The 21323-nt window shown below is 32.2% G+C and overlaps 2 protein-coding genes across 2 annotated transcripts; one reads left to right on the top strand and one right to left on the bottom strand.

Moving 5' to 3' along the window:
* The first annotated feature begins 8080 nt into the window (after positions 1–8080).
* LOC142633075 (uncharacterized) lies at positions 8081–8641 on the top strand. Its single transcript, XM_075807349.1, has one exon. It carries the CDS (start codon positions 8081–8083, stop codon positions 8639–8641), a length of 561 nt encoding a protein of 186 aa, XP_075663464.1.
* Positions 8642–17902: 9261 nt separating this feature from the next.
* On the bottom strand, positions 17903–21039 carry LOC142630510 (omega-hydroxypalmitate O-feruloyl transferase-like). The gene is made up of 3 exons (XM_075804505.1): positions 20888–21039; positions 20015–20482; positions 17903–19117 (listed from the first exon to the last, which is right to left on the bottom strand). Exons 2-3 carry the CDS (start codon positions 20453–20455, stop codon positions 18260–18262), a joined length of 1299 nt encoding a protein of 432 aa, XP_075660620.1. The 5' UTR covers positions 20456–20482; positions 20888–21039; the 3' UTR covers positions 17903–18259.
* Between the last annotated feature and the right edge of the window lie 284 nt (positions 21040–21323).

The raw sequence follows: 21323 nt of genomic DNA, 5'->3' as shown, positions 1-21323 counted from the left end.
AGAATTACATGAATTATGATATCTCTCTCTTAATTTAGAACATGATTGACATTGTGGAGAAACTTGAATAGTATGTGTTATATAAGTGTTAAGTTATTTCTAATTTTGTGTGAGTATGTACTAATTTGTACATGTACTCAAGGGTTAATTAAGAATTTAATATTTCTTGTTTATGTACCCTCTATAGCTTAGTTAAGCATTGTCATGTATTGTTTTTTTTTGCATTTTATTCATTTTAGCATAATGTGTGCTTTTAGTTTTGGTCATAAAATTTTCTTTGAAACCAAAAATATTTTTATTTCTTTTGTCTTACACATCATGGATATGTAATTGAGGTTGGCCATAGTATTTTTATATAACTTGTTTATGTACCTTATTTAGCTTGGATGAGTTTATTTTATTGCATTTTTCCAGTTTGAGTTTTGTAGTCCATGTTGTGTGGGAAGACGTTTATAGTTTCTGATCACTTGATCTTGAAATCACATGTCTTTGATTGTCGGACTTGATCTTAATGAGAAAGGCATAAATAACCATCTCACCACTGTTTATTAGCCAATTATGAACACCTTAGTGCATATCGTAAAATTTTGTGCTCAAAAAAGTGTAGCACATGCACAAAAAGAACATAAGGTGTAGCCTCGGTTTAAATGCTAAAATTGGTGTGTACATTATTGGACTATAATAATTTCAATCAATTAAAATTAGTGTGTACATTATCCCAACTAATTTTTAATAAGATTCTGATCAAATAAAATTGGTGTGTATATTATGAGGAAAATCAAGAAATTTACATAATTGCAAGCTTTTATTCTAGGAGATATGAGAGTTATATGATGTAACTCATTAAGAGATAGTCTCTTTTAAATTTATGTGATGAATTTTGTAAAAATTGTGCTTGATTACTATTTACATATCACCTCACATATATATCAAGCTTTTGCTAGTTGCACACACTACACAAGTTACTCTTTGTTAAACTTGATACATGATATTGTGTGTAAATTTGATTTGGCCATCCAAGATTATGTTTTCTATGGTGTTTGATGAGAATATGGTTAAGAGTTTGAAAATCTTTGCTTTTAATAATCTAAGTTGAATTCATGTGTTTTTGAAAAACTTTTAATCTCATACTCATGCATTTCATTCATGAAATATTGTGTTTTGAGGAGTTTATTCAATAAATTGCTATGTTTTTCAAAAATTTAAGTTTTTCAGATTTTTGATCGATCGAAGTTGTTTCTCGACCGATCGAAATTGCTTTAAAAATTTTGGTTAGCTTCTGTCTGGCTCGATTGGTATTCGATCAATTCTCAATCGATCGAAATTGAAAAATTTTCAATTTTTAAATGTTTGACCAATCTGTCTTTTCATGCATCATTTGTGTTTAGGATTCACATGCATTGCATTGATTTTTGTGTCCATCTTGCAGTTTTGCAGTCATATCTCTCATTATTTTCACACATAACATACATACACTTTGCTAAATTTGGTACTCAACTTGATTTAAAAATTGATTGATTAAGTTTTGAGCCCTTTGTACTTTCTAGTATATGTTATTTTTATGTGTGAACTATAGAAAATATTTTTCTTAAGAGATATGATGGATAATCAATGTACAGATATTTTCTCTACTAATGCAACTATTTATGGGTCACATAGTGTCAAGTTTGCATTTATTAAAAGAGAAAATATTTTTCTTCATGTGTATCCTCAACTTAATTTTTTTTAAGTTAGGTTTGTGTGTTTTTTATTTTCCCCACCTCCTATGTTTTCTCCAAAACTGTTTTTTCCCAAAACTTGTTTTGCTTTTCCTATATTTATAGGGGGAGAAGCTTGTTTTTTAACCTTTGCTCTTCATAGGGGGAGTTGTCTCTATTTTCTATAGAGTTATCTTATTTTGTGTTCTCTTAATTCTCTATTTCCTCTTACTCTCTGTTGCGTTGTTACTCTTTGTTTAAGTTATCTTTGTCAATACGTGACAAAAAGGGGAAGATTTAAATGAAATGTGGGAATATATGTGGAAAATACAAGAATGTTCTATATATAAGAATGTTCTATTTAGGGGGAGTTGAAATTGTTTTTGATACATCTAACTTAGGGAGAGAGTTAGTTTGCATATTTGTTGTTTTACTGTTTTTCTGTCACACATACGTTTATGCGTTTTGTTTAGTGTTTCAGGAAATATACAGGTTGATTCAATTGAGCTGTTGTCTACACTTGCAACTGATGGATAATAGTTAAGTTGAATTGAGTTTAGTGCTTTTTAAATCTGTTTCGGCTTTTTGTAACTTTGAGCATTTTATGTTTGTGATGTGTTTTGTCACAGATTGCCAAAGGGGGAGATTGTTAGGTTCTAAGACCTTAAGGACTAATGTATTAAAACTTCAATGTGTATTGTGTTGGTAAACTATGATCAAAACATTTAGTTTAGGTTTAGACTTGCTCAAAATTTGGTTTATTATAAGTTTGGAATCGAGTAGTTGCAGGAAAATACTGTTCTATTTCTGCACGACTTGATCGATCGAAGAATAGACTCGATCAATCGAGAATCGTGCATCAGGAATTTTCTGCAGAATTTTAAGTCGGCCCAAACATAATTCAAGCCTATTAAGAATTAGGGTTTCAGATTTACTTCTCCCTCTATATAAAGGAAACTCTAAGCACATTTTTAAAGGCTTCGAAGAGAGAAAAGAGTGTGCCTCTTTTTGTATCTAGGGTTTTGTGCCCAAAACTCTCTAGAGTCTTGTTGTTGCTCATATTGATGTTTGTGTAAATCTCTTGTAAGATCTGAGAGGTGCTCGCCTTCACACAAGTTTGGGATTATCAAGAAAGAGCTTTCTTCGAGAGCTTGATAATCGTTCAGTTGCTGCCATAAGAGCTAAAAGATACACAAGCAGGGGTCCTTGTACTTGCTAGAGAATCCAAGAAAAAAGGAGTCCGTGGTCTCGGAGCTTGCACGTGGTCGTGTCAATAAGTTCTATTGGTGGGTAGCAATAAGATGTTAGTGGTCTAAGTCACCATTGTACACTTCGATTCTTTCATAGTGGATTCAGATTTACCTTGAGGATAGCTAGGTTAAATCCTCCCCAAGTTTTTTACCGGTTTGGTTTTCCCGGGACATCATATTTTTGTGTTTTTATATGCCGCACTTTGCATTAATATGATTATATGATTGTGTTAACCTAGGTCTGGAATTTGGACTAAGTAATAACTTAGCTTATTAACTAGGTTAATCCAATTGTGGTTTAAGGGGTCTAAATAAACTCAAAACTTACCTTAATCCATTGCTAAACTCTTCTTAAGATCAAGTCTTAGTATAAAAGACACTTGATTCTTATAGGATTGATTTCTCTCTCTTGACCCTCTTTTCTCTTTAACTATTCAGTGTATTTGATGGGATAGCTGAATGTCTCTTTTATAGATAGAGAGATGACCAAATTCCTTATATCTATAACCTCTACTTACTCATCAAAGTTGAAGTTACTTAGGAAACTTACGTCTCCATTAACCAATGTTTTAAGGACATGTAACTTCTTATTAAACCATAACATATATGAAGTTATCAAATGGATACATTATCAAATGAGACAATTTATTCTTACACATCCAACCAAATTTAAAGGTTGTGATATACATATTGATCCATTCAAGTTTTTTTTTTTTTTTTTACTTCCAAGTTCCACTTGACACATTTAGAGATCCACAATTGAAAACAAATGAAAATAATGATCTACAGGAGTATAAAAGAAAAAAAAAAATGTAGGTGACTTGTCAAAATTTTAAGAAGTTGTAAATTGATTTTTTTTCCATTTTAGTATTTAATTTATATATATATACACACACACCCACACACACAACTTTACATCATGTCAAGGTCATGATATATATATTTTCACTCTATCCACATTACATATAAGAGCATATTAAATATTAATCATCCTAATGAGATATTGTTCTTGTATTCTTTTTTATTTATTTAATAATTCAATAATTGAGAAAAGCAAGATCTGACCTATAGTCATCTTCATTGTAAATACTATAATGTATCAATCAAACTACAAAATCGATCTTTTGTATTCTAATATAATTGTAAGGTTATATTTAAATATTTGTTGTAATGGAAAATAAATGCTTATAGTATAATGAATATATTAATTAATCAACATATATATATATAATGAATTAAATACAAAAGATATGAGTTCAAATAAAAAGATAAATAATAAATTAAAAACTAAAAAAAAGGGTAAATTCATCATATTTCAAACATTAAAATTTACAAGTTACAACTATTTGAATGCACCTTTTGTATTTTTGCTACAAAGAATATAAATGTTTGCTAAATTATTTGAAAGTTAAAAATTCAACGAATATAAAATGTCTCATTCTAGCTTCACAAAGTTACCCATCCCCAGCGCTTACTCCTTAAGAGATATATATTTCATGGTGGCACATGTGAAATGCTGTTTTTAAGCATGTAGCCCACAAAGTTTAATTGTAGTAGACCATAGGAAAAGGTGGTTCAATTCATATCTAAGAGTTATATATTCAAAAGCAAGTTGTAGATGCTAGAAAGTGCACAGTAGTCCAGAATGAATAAACTACATTGATTATTAGTTGCACTATGGTTCACAAATCAGATACATATCCAAGGGAGCTTGAACTATATATATTAGTAAAGAATCTCATCATGATCAGTTCGGAAGTTGGGAATCTAAAACTCGAAATTTTGGTGCATAAAGTGGACTTTACTAATCATTAACAAGCATATTGATTGAATTGAATAATAACCCTCAATTCAGTCCCCTTATCCCAACTTAACTTAGCAAAAAAATATACATATTGAATAACATAAATACATAATGAAATAGACCCTAAAATGTAAAATCTCATAGCCAGCCTCCTAGGGAAACTAAACAAGTAGCAGTACACAATTACAACCCAAATAGTTGCAACTTTGATTACAAGCATGAAGCATGACAAGTTGACAACCATTGCAAAAAAAATCAACTATCATATAAAGAAAAAGTCCTCCTTTATCAATATCATCAATCAAAATCAAACCAAATTCAACTTGAGAAAACTATAGCTGTCATATATGTCAATTTCTTTTTATTTATGCTTGTAGCAGTAAGTCTAAGAGACACATCTGACAATCAAAACTACCTTCTTGGCTCAAGGCCTGCTTATTGCTTTCATTACCTACCTTGTCTCTTGCACTCTGATCAGCCTCAGTTTCTAAACCAGCTTGCAATTCAACTTTCTCAGTATCTTTATCAACCACACCATCATTTTTGCTTAATTCTCCGTCAACCTTTTCTTCATGCTTCATAATAACATCCTCCTCCATATACTTTGAGAGCCAATTCTGCTTCATTTTTGGTTTTTGGACAATAATATGCAAATATGTCCTAGTTAGTCAAAGCCCAGCAATTTAAAGCTTTCAAGAAAACCTTTTGAGGCAAAAATTAATTATATTAATCAATTAATTAATGAGAAATTTCATGGTTTAATTTAATTTAATTTAACCTTATTCATAATCAATACTTGTCATTTTGAAGGAGAAAAAGGTCATGGTGCATGCACGCCATAAACGCATGATTAATATTGTCATTATTCCAAGAGTTGTGGTGGGGACAGCATGACAGTTTATCGTTTTGCTCTACTTTTTCTTACAAAGTTTGTCTGGTGTAGCTATTTTTTGGCAATTTATATAGTTCGATTGGGGACTCTAGTAGTGTTGTATAAAATCATTAAAATGTATAAAATGAGGTCAAATGGCATAATTGCCCCAACTGAATGTTGGGGGGTAGATAAAAATAACCAGTGCAGGGTGACATATTCTGATTAAATGATCATCAATGACTAACTTATTGTACCAAACTGATTATGAGGAAATTTAATTAGTGCCACAATATGATCGAGTATTATGTCTCTTTCCAAACATTGACTCTCACACATTTTTTATTATACATTGTTCGTATACATCAATTATATATTTTACGTTTTAAATATGAAAATTACACGTAAAATTACAATATTGTATGTATAGAGCATATATTAACAAGCACGAGAGAGTACCAACAGTTCATTAATAAATGAAATATCAAATTAGGTTAATCAAATACTCATTATAATAGAGTATTATGGGTGGTAGCTATTAAAAATAAAACTAGGAAAGTTCCTTTTTGAGATATTTGCTTGGTGAAATTCTTAAAGATTATAAAGTGTAGTGGGTCCTTTGAAATTATTTTAATCCATGACCATAAAATTCATGAAGAACTTAGTTTTAGATCGAAAAAGGGGTTAAATGACATGAAACCCACGCGTGTGACCAGTTCAATACTCAACTACCATAAAGGCAAAACACTAAGTTTAAAAAAAGACCTCTTAAAATGCCCATTTGCAAAATGCCTAATCCCTAATGGCACCCAAGATGATGAAAACATCATGTACATTTTGTCTTTTTGTGCAACATATAGGTTTAAATTAACACAATCATAGTGTCTATACGACCAAGTGCATGGAATGTCGTCCGCAATAAGAGCCTTGTGGTGGACACAATTTTAGTCCATACATTATTTTTTCTTTAATTGAGAGGTGTTGGGGACTAGGAGTCTAGTGAGTTTTGGGTGCTTTATAGAATTTGTATAGATGGAAGAAGATTGAACAAGAAATAATTCAACAAAAGAAGAATTAAAAGCAATAAAGGAACAACTTTTTTCCCAATCTCTACTAACTGGAGAATTAAAATAGATGAAGCCAGAAGAAAATGAGGAAGTAATTAGAGACAACATTTTTCACAACTTATTTCATGATTTGTTAAGATGTTAAGTTGTTCGTTGTGCAATATATCACTCACTATTGAAAGCAATTAGGCACAATTATAACTTGCTATCATAACATTTGTGAAAACAATTAAAAGCAATGTTAGGAATAACTTTTTTCACAACTTACTTCACAATCTACAAATTGAGCAGTAAAATAGATGAAAGCAGAAGAGGTAAAGGAAGTAATATTAGAAACAACATTTTTCACAATTTATTTCATAATTTGTTGAGATGTTAAGTTCTTTGTGTTGCAACGTCACTCACTACTGATATTAATTTTATTACGTGCAATTAACTTATTATCATAACATTTTAGAAAAAAACATTATAAAAATCTTTGTGTCTCATGACTCTCATCACCTACTCCCACTTGCACAATTTGGTGTCCATGCTAAAACCATGGTAGAGGCTCCATCTATCGCTTCCTACTATATTGTCATGTATACCCTTTTTCTTTTCTCCACGTTGATACTCATCCAGTTATGTTGTCAAGTTAGCTCTCTTTCTTTTTAATTAAATTACACTAAACCATATCAGATATGTTAATGTCAATTATTTGTTAAAATATAAATGCCTTGTCTTTTTGTGCACATAGGTATTGAAGACACAAAGAAGTGGCCCTCTATATATTGTCACTATATGACTAATTTTTTTGGACACAATAAATATTCAAACTCAACCAGCGTTAGTGCGTTGACAAAATGCCATATCATTAGGGCTGATGAGTTTGTACATGGCTATAGGTTTTTTTGTATATATATTATATGGCAGTGCCTGCCTTTCCTAAGCCGAGTTTGCCCAGTTATTAACGCATCTCTCTTCTTAGATATACCTTGTGTGGTTCTCTTCTGCATCGCTTTCTACACTTCCCATAATAGAACTATTTTAATATTTTCTAGAGAAAAGACAAAATCATATATACCTTTGTGTTTGTGAGGTTGTTTTTGATTTCTTTCTTAAACTATATCTTCCTCTTTTGGATTCTTAAGCTACACTTCTCTCCGTGGAACCCTTTTTTAAGGCACAAAAACTATCTCCCTCGTTTTTGTCTATCTATCTGTCTGTCTATCTTTATCTTCGTTCTTTTTCAGGGTTTCAGTTAAGAAAAGAGGCCAAGAAATGAGAAACATGTGGAATTTGGCATAAACCCTTTTTGTATTATTAATATCCCTTTCTCACATAGAAGTATTCTACTACTTCTAGTAAAGCTTTTTTTCTTTTTTCTTTTTTTGCTTTTGAATTAGTAGGGAATGGATGTTATGAAGGAAAAGTGGAAGAAAAATCTGATTGTAAAGATATGGGAGCGGTGCAAATCATTTGGTGGTGGCAACAAGCAGAAGCAGCACTACTATGATGATAATATTAACTCATTGACAAAGAGTAGATCATGGAGTTTTGATCACACCAAGCCATCTGATAAGGAAGAAAGGCAACAAAAAAAGAAGTGCAAAGTGGCTCCTGATGGTTGTTTCTCAGTGTATGTTGGGCCCCAAAAGCAAAGGTTTGTAGTCAAGACTGAGTTTGCTAACCATCCATTGTTCAAGATGCTGCTAGACGATGCTGAATTGGAATATGGGTACAATAGTCAAGGCCCTATTTTGCTTCCTTGTGAAGTGGATTTGTTCTATAAAGTGTTGGCAGAGATGGACTGTGGAGAGGAGGTTAGGCTTGGTTGTAACTTTGCTAAAGGTTATAGTCCATTAATACTTCGAAGTCCAGCTCGGCGATCGATTTCTGGTGATTACAACGGTTGTGGTGGTGGATATAGGCTTCTAAGCCCTTCGAGAATGCTTAAGATGAATCAATTGTAACCATGTACAGGTATGGTTGTGCACGCATGTAGTCTGTAATTTAATTACTAGTTTGGTTATGGTGTGCTAATCATAAGGTTATATGGAGCATATATAAGTTTCTAAGTCCTACACAAGTTCTTAAGATGAAGCAATTTTAGCCTAGTATAGAACTGTCTTTCTGCATATGCAGTTCTTTGATGTGCAAATAGCAAAGGTTGTGGTACATATAGGCTTATAAGCCCTTGGTGAGTGCTTAAGTGAACAATTTTAAGCTATGGCTTTGTGCACATACAGTCTGTAAAAATCTCTCTCTCTCTCTCTCTCTCTCTCTCTCTCTTTGTGCACGCACACGTACTCAATGCACAGAATTTACACAAACTAACGTGACAAAATAACCAATAAGGGTATGTTTGAAATTAAGGGAGCAGAAATGAGAGATACTAAATTTTAGCATATTCCGGGCACTTTCCATTCTCCTCTCATTTTCTTTATATCATCTTCCTCTGTCAAACATAGAGGAACCATGAATGTGTGCCAAGTATTGTGATGCCCATGTAACACTTTTTTTTTTGGGTAAATACTGGATTGCACTAACAAAAACCCATGTAATACTAATTGTACACTTGTCAAGCTTTTTCTAAATGAAACGTACTTCTGTCACTAAATGAACCAAAAGTGGCTGATGTGAGTGAAACAAGATAAACGAAAAGGAAGTGCAGCTCAACAAGGCGTTAGGGAACATGACTGCCATTTCTACCAGATAAGCATGTAATTGCTACAGCTCTTTGAACTATTTTTACCAAATCAATGAGTCCTTTTTTCCAGTTAATTAAAGAGTACAGTGCCACATGCATTCTCCTAAAGGTTTATTCAGATCATATTTATCCGATTGATTAACATAATAGAAGAAACATTTATATATGTAATATTAGATATGAATTAGTCATATTTGAACTAACTAATATCTACTCCGCTCTGTTGCTGTGAATTTAGATAAGGATTCTAATCTAGAAGCTTGTAGTTGTGAAATTATGTAAATAAAGTATTTAAAATTTAAGAAGAATTCTTGTTTGAAAATTTTGTAGACAAAAAAATACTTAAGCCCACGTTGCTCTAAAACAAATGGGCAGGACAGGAGGATTGTAACGCAGCCTGCACATGCATTGGTTTGACCATAAATATACGGCGAAGTGATTCCGTGAACGTAACTCCTTCCTTTAAACTGTTCATACATACTTCATGGTCTTTTTTTACTTTAGTGTTATTGTTAAAAAGGCAAACAAAGAGAGAAAACAAGAAAACAAGTATAATTTGTATTCTTTTACTAAGAAGAGATAATAAAGATTGAGTTATGCAAATAAAAGGTAAGAAGAGTAGATGCATTTGAACATATGTGGTAACGGTTAGTATGTAACTCCTGCTTACACATAAGAATAATGAATTGTAGTGGCGTTATTAATATTAATTTGAGTTATAAAACATATTAATATATTAGTTCGACCAAGACATTTAGAAGTACTAAAATAGTTTTTTCTTGCAATTTTCATGATATTGGCTACGCCAATTTCTCATTACACTATTATTATGTATATAATTTTGAAAAATCACTATTGGGTACTACATATATAATATCAATTCTAAATTATTTTTCATGAAATTCTACTAAACACAACACAAAAATAAAAAATAAATTGATCCAATAGTATTTCTTAAATTGAATGAAAATATATACATGAGATTGTTCAGCTCAATTACAATTTATTACGTTCAAGATCTCGGCATACAATATGTCTAAATAGAAACAGTATAAAAAATATGTTCATTAGTTCAGAGAAAAAATAACAGTAAAAATCTAAATAATTTAATTTGTATGAAAAGCTATCAAAAGAAATTTTCAATTTTAAATCTAATTAAATTTTCTCTAAATATTGGTTATATATAGTCATGGTGTGTGTGTGTATATAAATATATATGTATATATAAATATATATATAGTCATGGTGTGTGTATGTGTGTGTATATATAATTAGATTTTTTATAATTTATTTATATTGAACTCCTCGTTTTCTAAATTGAATTAACTCACTGAGCACAAAAATTAAAAAAAACTTATATTAAATGAGACACGTGTCGCAAAATTTAACTCTAATTGAATTCCAATTTTTAGACCGAATTAATTAACTTGACAAAAAAAATTTAAAAACTTAAATTAGGCGGGACATATGACATAAAATTATACTCTAATTGAATCTCAATTTGAAATCTAATTGGATTTTCTCTCAACTTTACCTATTAATATATATATATACTTATATTATTATTTTTTCTTTTGCTTAAATTCTTATCCATTATTTACTTTGGCCAATGCTTCCCATGATTTAGAGCTGTACTAAGTCATTTGTGCAATACAAAAACACAAAAATGAATAGTGTCTATTGTATCCCCATGAGTAGTACTTATAGCTAGCCCACAAGGTCCATTAGTTCAAGCAACCTTTCAATGGTGAAAAAAAAAAAAAAAAATCTCAAGAATTTTGCTTCTGAGTTCTTTTCATTACAGTTCAAGCCACTAGAACAAAATACTATAAAGATTGTAAATTTATAAAAACTACACTACGTAAGATATATATACTCTGTGGCCAAAGAAACTTCAATTTGTGAAATAAATTCCAATTTTCTAAAAATTTTCAGTTTAAGTTGGATTGATATGTCGGAGTTATCATGAACCTCTTCATGTAAACAAAACAAATTACTATAGAATTTTATGATCACGCGAAGGAGAAAAGAATATCTTAATTTGGTCTTCAATAATATGGAAAATATATATATATATATATATATATATATGTATGTATGTATGTATACACTTTTCTTACACGTCTCTCAAGTTGTACAAACTACAAAGCATTGAAACTTTTGCTTCTCTTGGAAGAACATCTTCCAAACTCGTACGTGTTTACTGCCGGCTCTTGGGTAGTATAAGAAAAAAGAACATCTTCCAAATTTCTTTGATAACTGATGTTGTTAGGTATAAGTAGCAGGATATGTTTGATAGTAATGATAGAAGAAACGCTTGCATTATTGAGTGTTGAGAGTACTTTTGATAGTTATGGAGCTTTCTTGTTGCAGCTGGCACTCAATCATACATGATTGATAAGGGCGTTTTCACATTAGCAATAAAGTCAAATTGTCCACATTCTCAAAAAAAATAAATTAAATTAAATTGTCCACAACTAAGATCACCAAAACTGGCTGGCAAATCAACGAGCCTAACACACACACACACACACACACACACACACACATATATATATATATATATATATATATATATATATATATGTATGTATGTATGAAAATTTCATAGAGAAATCAATGAGTTGATGGGGTTGGACTAGTTGCTCTTCCACTTGCTAGCTTTATATTACACGTGAATTTCGATCATATGGAGGTGATCCACTCCTTATCCACTACTAGATTCTTCTTTCTTTGATAAAATATTTTCTTTTTTCATTTTCTTCCTCATCCTGTAGCTTTTTTTTTTTTTTAAGAATGTCTCATCCTCTAGCTTTTAAATGAACTTATTAGTTGAGATTTTTTAATTGATCATAATGGGGCCTGTATCATTGAGTAGCAAGTAGTTTTCAATCATGGGCACCGCCAATTGACTTCAAAGAGAACAAAGATGGGACTAGCATAACACTAGGAGTTTCATGTTGAGTGGGTTATATTATATAGAAATGCGCACACATTGTACGAACACAAAAGAATTTTCATGTTTAACTTCAAACAAACACATTAGGTGAGTTCCAAATAACTAACTCACCTGATACAGTAAAATCATATCGCAATCATCATAAAATAGACATGCATGGTAAATTCAAATCCTCTCGTATTTGCTAAAAAGCTTATGAGAGAAAATTTTACATCATAAGAAGTCAAGCCAAAAAGAAAAAAGAAAGAGAAAGTTGCCTTCATATGAAAACTGCTACTAGCACCAGTCATGCATCCGTTAAAGTTAAGCAAATCAACAAGAAGCCAACATGCGAGTAAATGACAGGCACAAAAAACGATGTACTATTTCTCAAAGGTCAGCGTGAGTGGTTGAGATGGGTGGGACTGTTGTGTCCATCTCTCATGGAAAACTCAGGCGCACGATTCAAGCAAATGGAAAATGTGTTTTCTAGCTAGCTAGTACTAGCATAATAGAAAACCACCAAGTTTTTCACTGAACAAAAGCATATACTAGACCCATTGTGCAGGAATGACACGTAGTTAAAGCTAAACACATGGCACCATCTCAACAAGTGAAGTGCATTGAAGGACTAAACTCAACCAAAGTCATTTTTTATTAATACTTTCTTTCTCATGCAACTTCAATGTGCATGTGTGCATATATATTATATTCTATGCTCATGACCAATGTGTTCAAAATCTTTAATTAGAACTTTCAACCAACTCAAAATGTCGGCCTCCAATGGTTTTAAAGAATTATGACTATTTTAAAGGAGTTTTTTTGTAGCAAATTTTTCACATTCTATACGTGCATTTTCCTGACCAGAAAGATGGTTTTGGTTACAAATTTCCAACCTTCGTTAGGTGTAGTATTTGTTATGTCGACCTATATAGTTTTAAAAGCAACATTGTCGCCATAATCAGTTTGGAATAATTCTTTTTTATTCCTAATCCACTATTCTTTTTTTCCCACCTTTAATAATAGGCTGTGACTTCTCCTTCAAAATGATTGTCACTGGCCACCAAACCGACGACCTTGGATCAACTAAACTCGATGGGAACAAGTTAGCGTAGTTCTTTATTCTCATCATGACTATGGATATGGTGAGCAATTTTCATGAGCTCCAATTGACTACAACCAAAATAAGGAGGGAATATGCAAAAAAGAAGTTTCATGTGTGAACTATGAGTGGAATAACATGCGGAAAATTGTCAAAGGCGTGTAGCTTAACTAGCACTTCTTAGTGTTTTCAATGAAAACGTCTAAGATTCAAATCTCTTCTACTATTATAACTATCGAATTATCAAAAATAAAAGTTTGTGGAAAATTGTTTATATGGGTAAAAAAATTTAAAAAAGGAAAAGTCTAGTGGTAATCCAGGTTTAAGTTCAAAATTTGGACCAATATTTAAGGAGGGAGAGGACAATTGCATCACTGTAATGCCCCAAAATCATAAGCAATAAAAGTCTATTCAATCTAAATAATCCATAAAAATATTAAATAAAAACAACCAGCAACCTAAAATCTCATCACAAATGAGGAGCTCTAATCCACCAAAGATAAAACATCTTCAAATAATTCTCCAGTACAATGTTTAATATCATAAAAAATAAAATAAAATCCTCAATTTCACAAAATAATTCGTAACTGTTGTCTTCCAAGAATCTCTACTCCAATAATCCCTCTAATGTATCTGTAAGAGGAAATAAAGGGGGGTGAGATAACTCAAGAAGTGGAATTCACTAACATTGGGGTGTGGGAACAAACCTTTCAAATAAATAATTCTTACAACAAATTCATAACTTGTAACTCATCAATATTTTATCATCAAATATTTCATATAAAAAAATATATATCTTTATATTGTGAGCCATCATAATATATATATATATATATCAATACCATCATATAAACAATTTCCTAGACTTTTCTCGTGGTCAATGTTTACGACCCCGTTGACAGGGTTGTGTTGTCTCCTTTTTGGGACTGGAACCATCCTTTTCATCCATTTTTTTAAGGATATCTCCTTTAGAACCTGAAGGTGCACTCCCTTGTTAAGGAGCTTCTTTTTTGGATTCTCAATAGTATACTCTATTGCTAAGGAGTTATCTAATGTGCAGTGTTCCCTTTTCTAGGACCATCTCTTGCTAAGGACTAGGTGCAGTATGATTATCCCTTGCTAAAGACTAAATACAATACTGAGCTTTTAATCACGACTTGCCATAGGTTTTCAAAACATATTCAATATGCTTACAAAAATAATCCATTCATAATTCTCAAAAATATAAAGATATATTCACACAGACAAGTTTAAATAAATTTAGGTCGTCCCACAAGTTTATCATAAAAAGAATAGTCAATGTACACATCAAACATTTATAAAATATCAATTTATATATAGAAAATCAACATATTTCTTTAATATAAAATAGTTTAATAATCAACATTGTTTTGGGAAAACCCACAAAATTAGTAAACACCACTTACCTCTTATTTGCAAAAATATGAAACCAACCTCCATTGAATCACAATAACTCAATAGGATTAGAACCTAGCAACACCAAAAATAGGTCCATCGATACGCAATTTCCTACTTAAAATCTTTTTTCACATTTAAACAATTTTATCCTATACAATACTAATATATCTAAAACTTTCAGCTTTGATCAAATTTTTGGACTTAAAATATTACTGCCTAATCAGATTTTTCCATTAACTTAATCATAAATATTCGTGAAACTTCATGGTTGAATGATAAATATTTGATCAATCTAATATATATATATATATATATATATATATATATATATATATATATATATAAATTGTGGGGAGTAAAAGGGCCCAAGTGGGCATATGGGCCTTTGGGCTGTAACATGGAGGGCCGACCTGCTCCAGGATTAAACTCTATGAGTTGGCCCATACGCCGAGGGTCTGGGGATACAGCGGAGGACGAGTTTCTCCTCGGAAAAGCCCTAGAGGATTCAAAATTTCATTATGAAGGTCAAAGCACAACTCTGGAGAGACCAGTGGTTAAAAGGGGACATCCTGAATCTTCTAGATGCACCAATATTAAAGAAAATATCAAGAATAAAGGCTGCCACCTCCGCATTAAAAGCTCTGCACCTACCTCCCTGGCCGCATTAATGGGGAGGTGACCCCTGAACAGTGAGGTGGAAACTTCTAGTCACTGTTCAAAAAGTATCAGGGAAGGAAGTATAAAAGGGGGGTAAAGGCCAAAGAAAAGGGGGATCGAAAAACGAAGAAAGAAATTAAGAACTTGTAATTTTGAAGGAAGAAAGAGAAATAATAAAGAAGTAGTCATCGGCTAGACTCCGAGGAGATCCATTTGTCATTATTGTTCGTTATTTACTTGTGTTTGCTTATAAAAGCTCGTTATCGCTCCCATTTCTAACCTGTGTTTTGCCCACACTCTACAAATCTTATTGTTTAAGGCTCACGCCCGTGATTATTCTTTGGGTCAAAGTGCAATTGTGCGCTTACATATATATATATATATATATATATATATATATATATATATATATATATATATATATATATATATAGTTGAAGCCAATATTATTCTTAATATATCGATCCCATAGCCAGCCCATTATTCCCTTAATTCCGCCAAACTTAATGATAGAGCTGGACAAGTTTTGAACGTTGGCAGGCCCACAACAATGCATGAGATGGAATTGGCTTGAGCATGGTCAGCCGATTCGAAAGAAACAAAACCAGCATGGCCATATGCAGAAACTAGAGTTAGAAGTGCTTGTCACTTATATCTTTTCGTTGGCAGAGTAACCATACTTCTATGAGTACTATATTTTATCTATCAAAATTAAAAGCTACAAAGTACCCTTCCTAAGATATAGCTATTTACATCATCCCTAATCTAATATAATAATAATATAGGACATCTTTTCCCTTAAAGTAAAGATAGGTGGAGATTCATGGAGTGATGCCCAGGGCCGGCCCATGGCCTAGGCCTACGCCCCGCCTCACAAAAAAGGCCATTGTAAAAGATCCAAAATTTTATAAAATATGTGAATTTTTTCAAATGGTTGTGCACTTTTAATTATTAGTGATGTTAAAAATATCACAAATTTTACTATAGATTTATAAATTGACATATTACCAATAACAAAAAAGTATATTAAGTATTCACCAATTACATTATTGAAGCTCATCAACTACTATTATTATTATATTATATTATGAATATTTTGTAGTACCTTTAGCATTTTCTTTTTTTATTTCTAACAAAGCTTTAAAAAAAATTACAAACATTAGATTATGAATGATGATTAATCTCACTTAATAGTTTGAAACTTTCATATTTGTAAACTAATTTACTACAAAGCCACACATCAATTAATATCATAGATTATACATTAGATTATAAATGTAATTAACTATGTATTATCATATATCTAAGATAAATTAATTTTCTTTTTAAAAAATAATTTTTTTTTTACTTTTTTTTTTTTAATTTATGTTTCAACTATGATATTCAATTCTCTATATAAAATTAATCATAATTTTAGTTAGTTTTATTCATTAATTTATGTATTTAATACATCAAATTAACCTTAATTTGATTAACATTAAATAATTTTATTTAATTAATATATACATGACCCCACATAAATCTTTCACCTTAGGCCACAAATTAGGTTGGACCGGCCCTGGTGATGCCCATTATCCTAGTAGGTACTAATATAATTCCATGCACCACTCATGCCTTTCCTGCAAACGTGAGACAAGTCTAACCATTGAATATTCAACTTCCTAAATTTAGAGCTAAAGGAAACCGTACTTGCTGCAGTCTCACGTTCAGCCACAAAGCAGGAAGAAAAAAAAAAGTTGTTCAACCGTGCGTTGCGGCTAAAACAAAAGAAAATCTCTTATATGCATACGTGTATCTGAAGAGGTAAAAGACTATGGTTTTTAATAGCTTATCAAGGCCCATGTATTTATATTTATGTCATCTATCTTTTGGGCCTCTTTTGTCATAACAATTATCATATTTAAATATTTTAAGTCCAAACCAATTAAATCTATTTAATTGTAGGCCTCCTTTTTAATTTACATATAAGAATTAAATTGGTATCAAAATTATGGGATGTTACAATCACAATTAGAAAACTGTTACTAGCATAATCATCCAAACTAAAGATTAAAATGTAAATTACTTGTGATGAAGTTTAATGTTTGAATGATTCTTGATGTAACTAGTCCTTAAATTTCTTGCCTGGTAGCACAAATCTTATTGACATTTTAGTTGGAAGAAAGTCTTTCGAATTCCATTTCAAGAATAATTTATTTAGAACTATGGAAAGAAACTGGAAATATCATTATTTGACACTGGCTTGTATTATCAATTGTAGGACTTTGGGATGATTTTAAGTGTTTTCCATTTAGATGTTAGAAATTTTTGCTATTCTTGAAAGAACAACATTTTTTTTATTTTTAAGTTATTGGACAAACTTCTTACTCAACTATATAAGTATATATTAACTGCAAAACAAACCATTATTCAGAAGTATACTGATCTCCTTGCTTATGAATTTTTGAATTTGAACTTAAAAGACGCCATAAGAACTTCATAGTTCATACAATTACAAATGAAATAAATAGTAATTAACAAATAGGTAACATAAATTTTCACTTCTTCATGCCTTTCTGTTCCAGACATGGTAATCCAGTTTCACTGTTTAAATTAAACTGGACTACATGTTGTTCTCCTGGATCATTGAAACTCCTTTGGCATAAAGTGCACTTACACCAATATAACTTAACCCGGTTCTTGCAACGAATGACACAAGCTATAACAAATGCTTAGATAAAGAAAATCCAGGAACATTTATGCTTTTCCTTCAAATCCAGGAACCTTCAAATCTGTATCAGTTCTTCAAAGATTTTCATTGCAGAAGCCGGCAAACCTAAAAGAACATTTATGCTTTTCCTCTCTTTCCCATGAGATAGGAACAGAATTACTTCCTTCTCAGGCAAAGCCACAGGGCCAGAAAAAAGAGCTTCTCCCCATCCAAAATCTACTGTGTGAAAAGATAGCTTAGACCAAGTTGTAACCAATAGGGTTGCTGCAAGTGAAGGCCTAGCTCTTGTTGCTTCAAAATAGTCTATAGCCGATCTCATATAACTGTCTGTAATCATGTTAATTGCCTTTTGAACTAGTCCAACTGTAAATGACAGTGGGTTCTCTAGTTGCTCACTTGCATTACATATTGAATTTGTTAACACAATTGCATTGCCAGAGTACCCCTTTGGAATTGGTGGCTCAAATCTAGACCTTCCATCAACAGCAAAGAGAAGCTTTGTTTGTTGATCAGGCTGCATCCTTAATGCCTGAGTTCTAGATTTCCAGACAAAAGCTGTGAGGGCTTCAAATGTTGTGCACTTTTCCAAAACCCCATCTTCCGTTGCTTTTTTCTTGAGCTGCTCAAGCTTCTCAGGGTCAAAACAGAAGGAACTATAACGCATTTCTTCTTTGTAAAGTTCGCTGGTCTCTGATATATCTTCAATCTGAGCAAATTCTTTGTGCTCAAACTCTATCTTAGGTGGGTTCCGGGCTTTGAGTAAGCTTCTATCTAGAACTGGTGGGACTTTTAGGGGCAAGCCTCTTGCAGTTTCACTCCATGAGTTTACAAATTCCATGGCAGCAATTCCATCATGCATACAATGGTTCATGCATAGTCCAAGAACAAAACCTCCACATCTGAATTTAGTCACCTGGAAGATTAAATTAGAAATGCAACTTTTAAAAAATGCTGTTTGTTTCAACTTAATAAAGGGGAAAAGAGAAAGAAAGAAGCAAAGCCTAGAGTTCTGTCAGGTTTCCATGTTTTTTTTTCATTGAAAAATCTTCATTATTACATAAAAGAATATGTTCTGCAAGTAGATGATATAAATGTTTGATAAAGAAGAAAGAGGCTATTCTGATTTGATTGTCAAGTATTGACAACTCAAGAGAAGTAGTTGACTCTTATGGGGAGCCTATTTAAGTGTAAAGGTTTGATAATAATCACTCTAGATTGATGCAGGAACTTACTAGAATTGATCATTATGATCATTCTTTTGTTTAAATAGCCTAACAGAGGTATGGAAAATCGAACTCCATTCTATATAATTCAACCCATTTTTCCTCCAACTAGCCTAAATTTCTAAGATTTTACTATAGATATAGGCATGTTCCTTCTAGTTCAGTTAGAACCGATATATAATTAGAAAATTTATACAACGGAAATGCAAGAGATATCACTTATGTTACTTTCATCTTGAACTTTACATACAGGATGTTAGCATATAGAATATTTTGCACATGTTTCATGTTTTTAGTATTGCCCTTGATTAGGCTTGAATCAAGGCATATCAATTATCCTTGATTCAAGGCTAAGCAAGGTCCTCATAGGCCGACTATTCTGTGTGTGTGTGTGTGTGTGTGTGAATATATACACACACACACACATACTGTATAGACATTTTAATACTAGAAATACAAAGATTTCATTTAGAACATTGTTCTGTCTATGTTCCTTTTGTTATTTCTACACAGGAATACCTCCTTTTATCAGAAATACACTAAACTTATAAACAATGAGACATGAAAATAACTAAAGATCCTCTAACCTGAGCCACTAGAAGAGGCATCTCAAGTATGTTCCTTGCGCCTGGAATGTCATAAACTAGCTTTCCAAGAGTGACTGGGTCAGGCTTTGTTGTGTCGCCTATTTCCTCTATTGTACAGTCTGCTTCAGCCTCAACAAAAACAGCACCCTCCCCTGTGCAATCCACTATCAGCTTTCCTTCTGCACTGATTGTTAACCTGCCCGCAACTGGGTAGTAGTGAACAAGAACCTTGGACAAGGCATCCTTAATGATTTTCACAGCATCCTCATTGCCTTTAGACTCTGACTTAAAGCAGTAAATAGTGCGAACTATAACTGCAATGTTCTGGTCAAGGTTTGTGAGGAAGTAAAGACCCTTCTCTGTTTCCTCTGCTGGAGCAACCAGAGTTGGTTCATATTGCTTTACATTAAGCTGAGAGGAACTGTTATTAACACTCTCCATCAGAAAACACCCTTCTTGATCCAAAACCTGACCAAAACAATTGCCATAAAGCAATATTGAATTTCATTACATAAGCAAATTACTAGTTAAGGAACTAGTGTGTGATACCCCATATGTGGATTGGATTGGAAAAGTGTGTTGTGCTAGTGTATGCAGACTAGGCCATATAATTGATTACCAGGAACTCCAAAAGAGCTAGTAAATTTAGAACTAGAGATCCTCGTAATCAATCATATATTAGCCCATTTCAACTAGTAAGCACCCGATGTGAGACTTAGCACACAACAACACTTATCCAATCCAATCTAATCCACATAATCCAAGATATGACAGTGTATCATGCATGTAAAACAATGAGTTATTTGCTAGCATAGAAATACAAAATTGTTTGAAAAACAGAAATGGAACCGCAAAAATGTACTTGAAATGTACCTCAAAAGCAGGAATATTTGATGAGAGGAAAATGCGTTTGGAATGAAAATGAGACTTCGTGTATTTTGTGTTCCTTTTTGGTAGAGGAGTTATATAGAAAGTGGTGGGCCAAAATGTTACAACGTGGGAAAAGACAGGTGGTGTTGGATAATTGGAGAAAGTTTTATACGCAAACAAGTTTTAATGGAGAAGCCTTATAATAAGAAAGAAAATTGAGTCTTATAACAAGTATTTTGACATTGTTGTTTCTATGGGGATTGCACTAAGGTCATACGGGTTGTGGTAGGCTACTTGCCAATGAACCAAAACATTACCAGCCAAGGAGTGTGGCGTGAGAGATAGACTGTGGGGTTGGTTGGTGGAGTTGGCGTCCAAAACTTTGGTTACTTGGCTGACTATATATATTTTTGCTGTTGGTTTAGCTTAAGGCCAAAGT

Source organism: Castanea sativa, chromosome 4 (assembly GCF_040712315.1).
Source record: "Castanea sativa cultivar Marrone di Chiusa Pesio chromosome 4, ASM4071231v1".
In the NCBI taxonomy this organism is placed as follows: domain Eukaryota; kingdom Viridiplantae; phylum Streptophyta; class Magnoliopsida; order Fagales; family Fagaceae; genus Castanea; species Castanea sativa.
The sequence above is the reverse complement of the archived record's forward strand: the minus strand, read 5'-3'. Positions and strand labels throughout refer to the sequence as shown.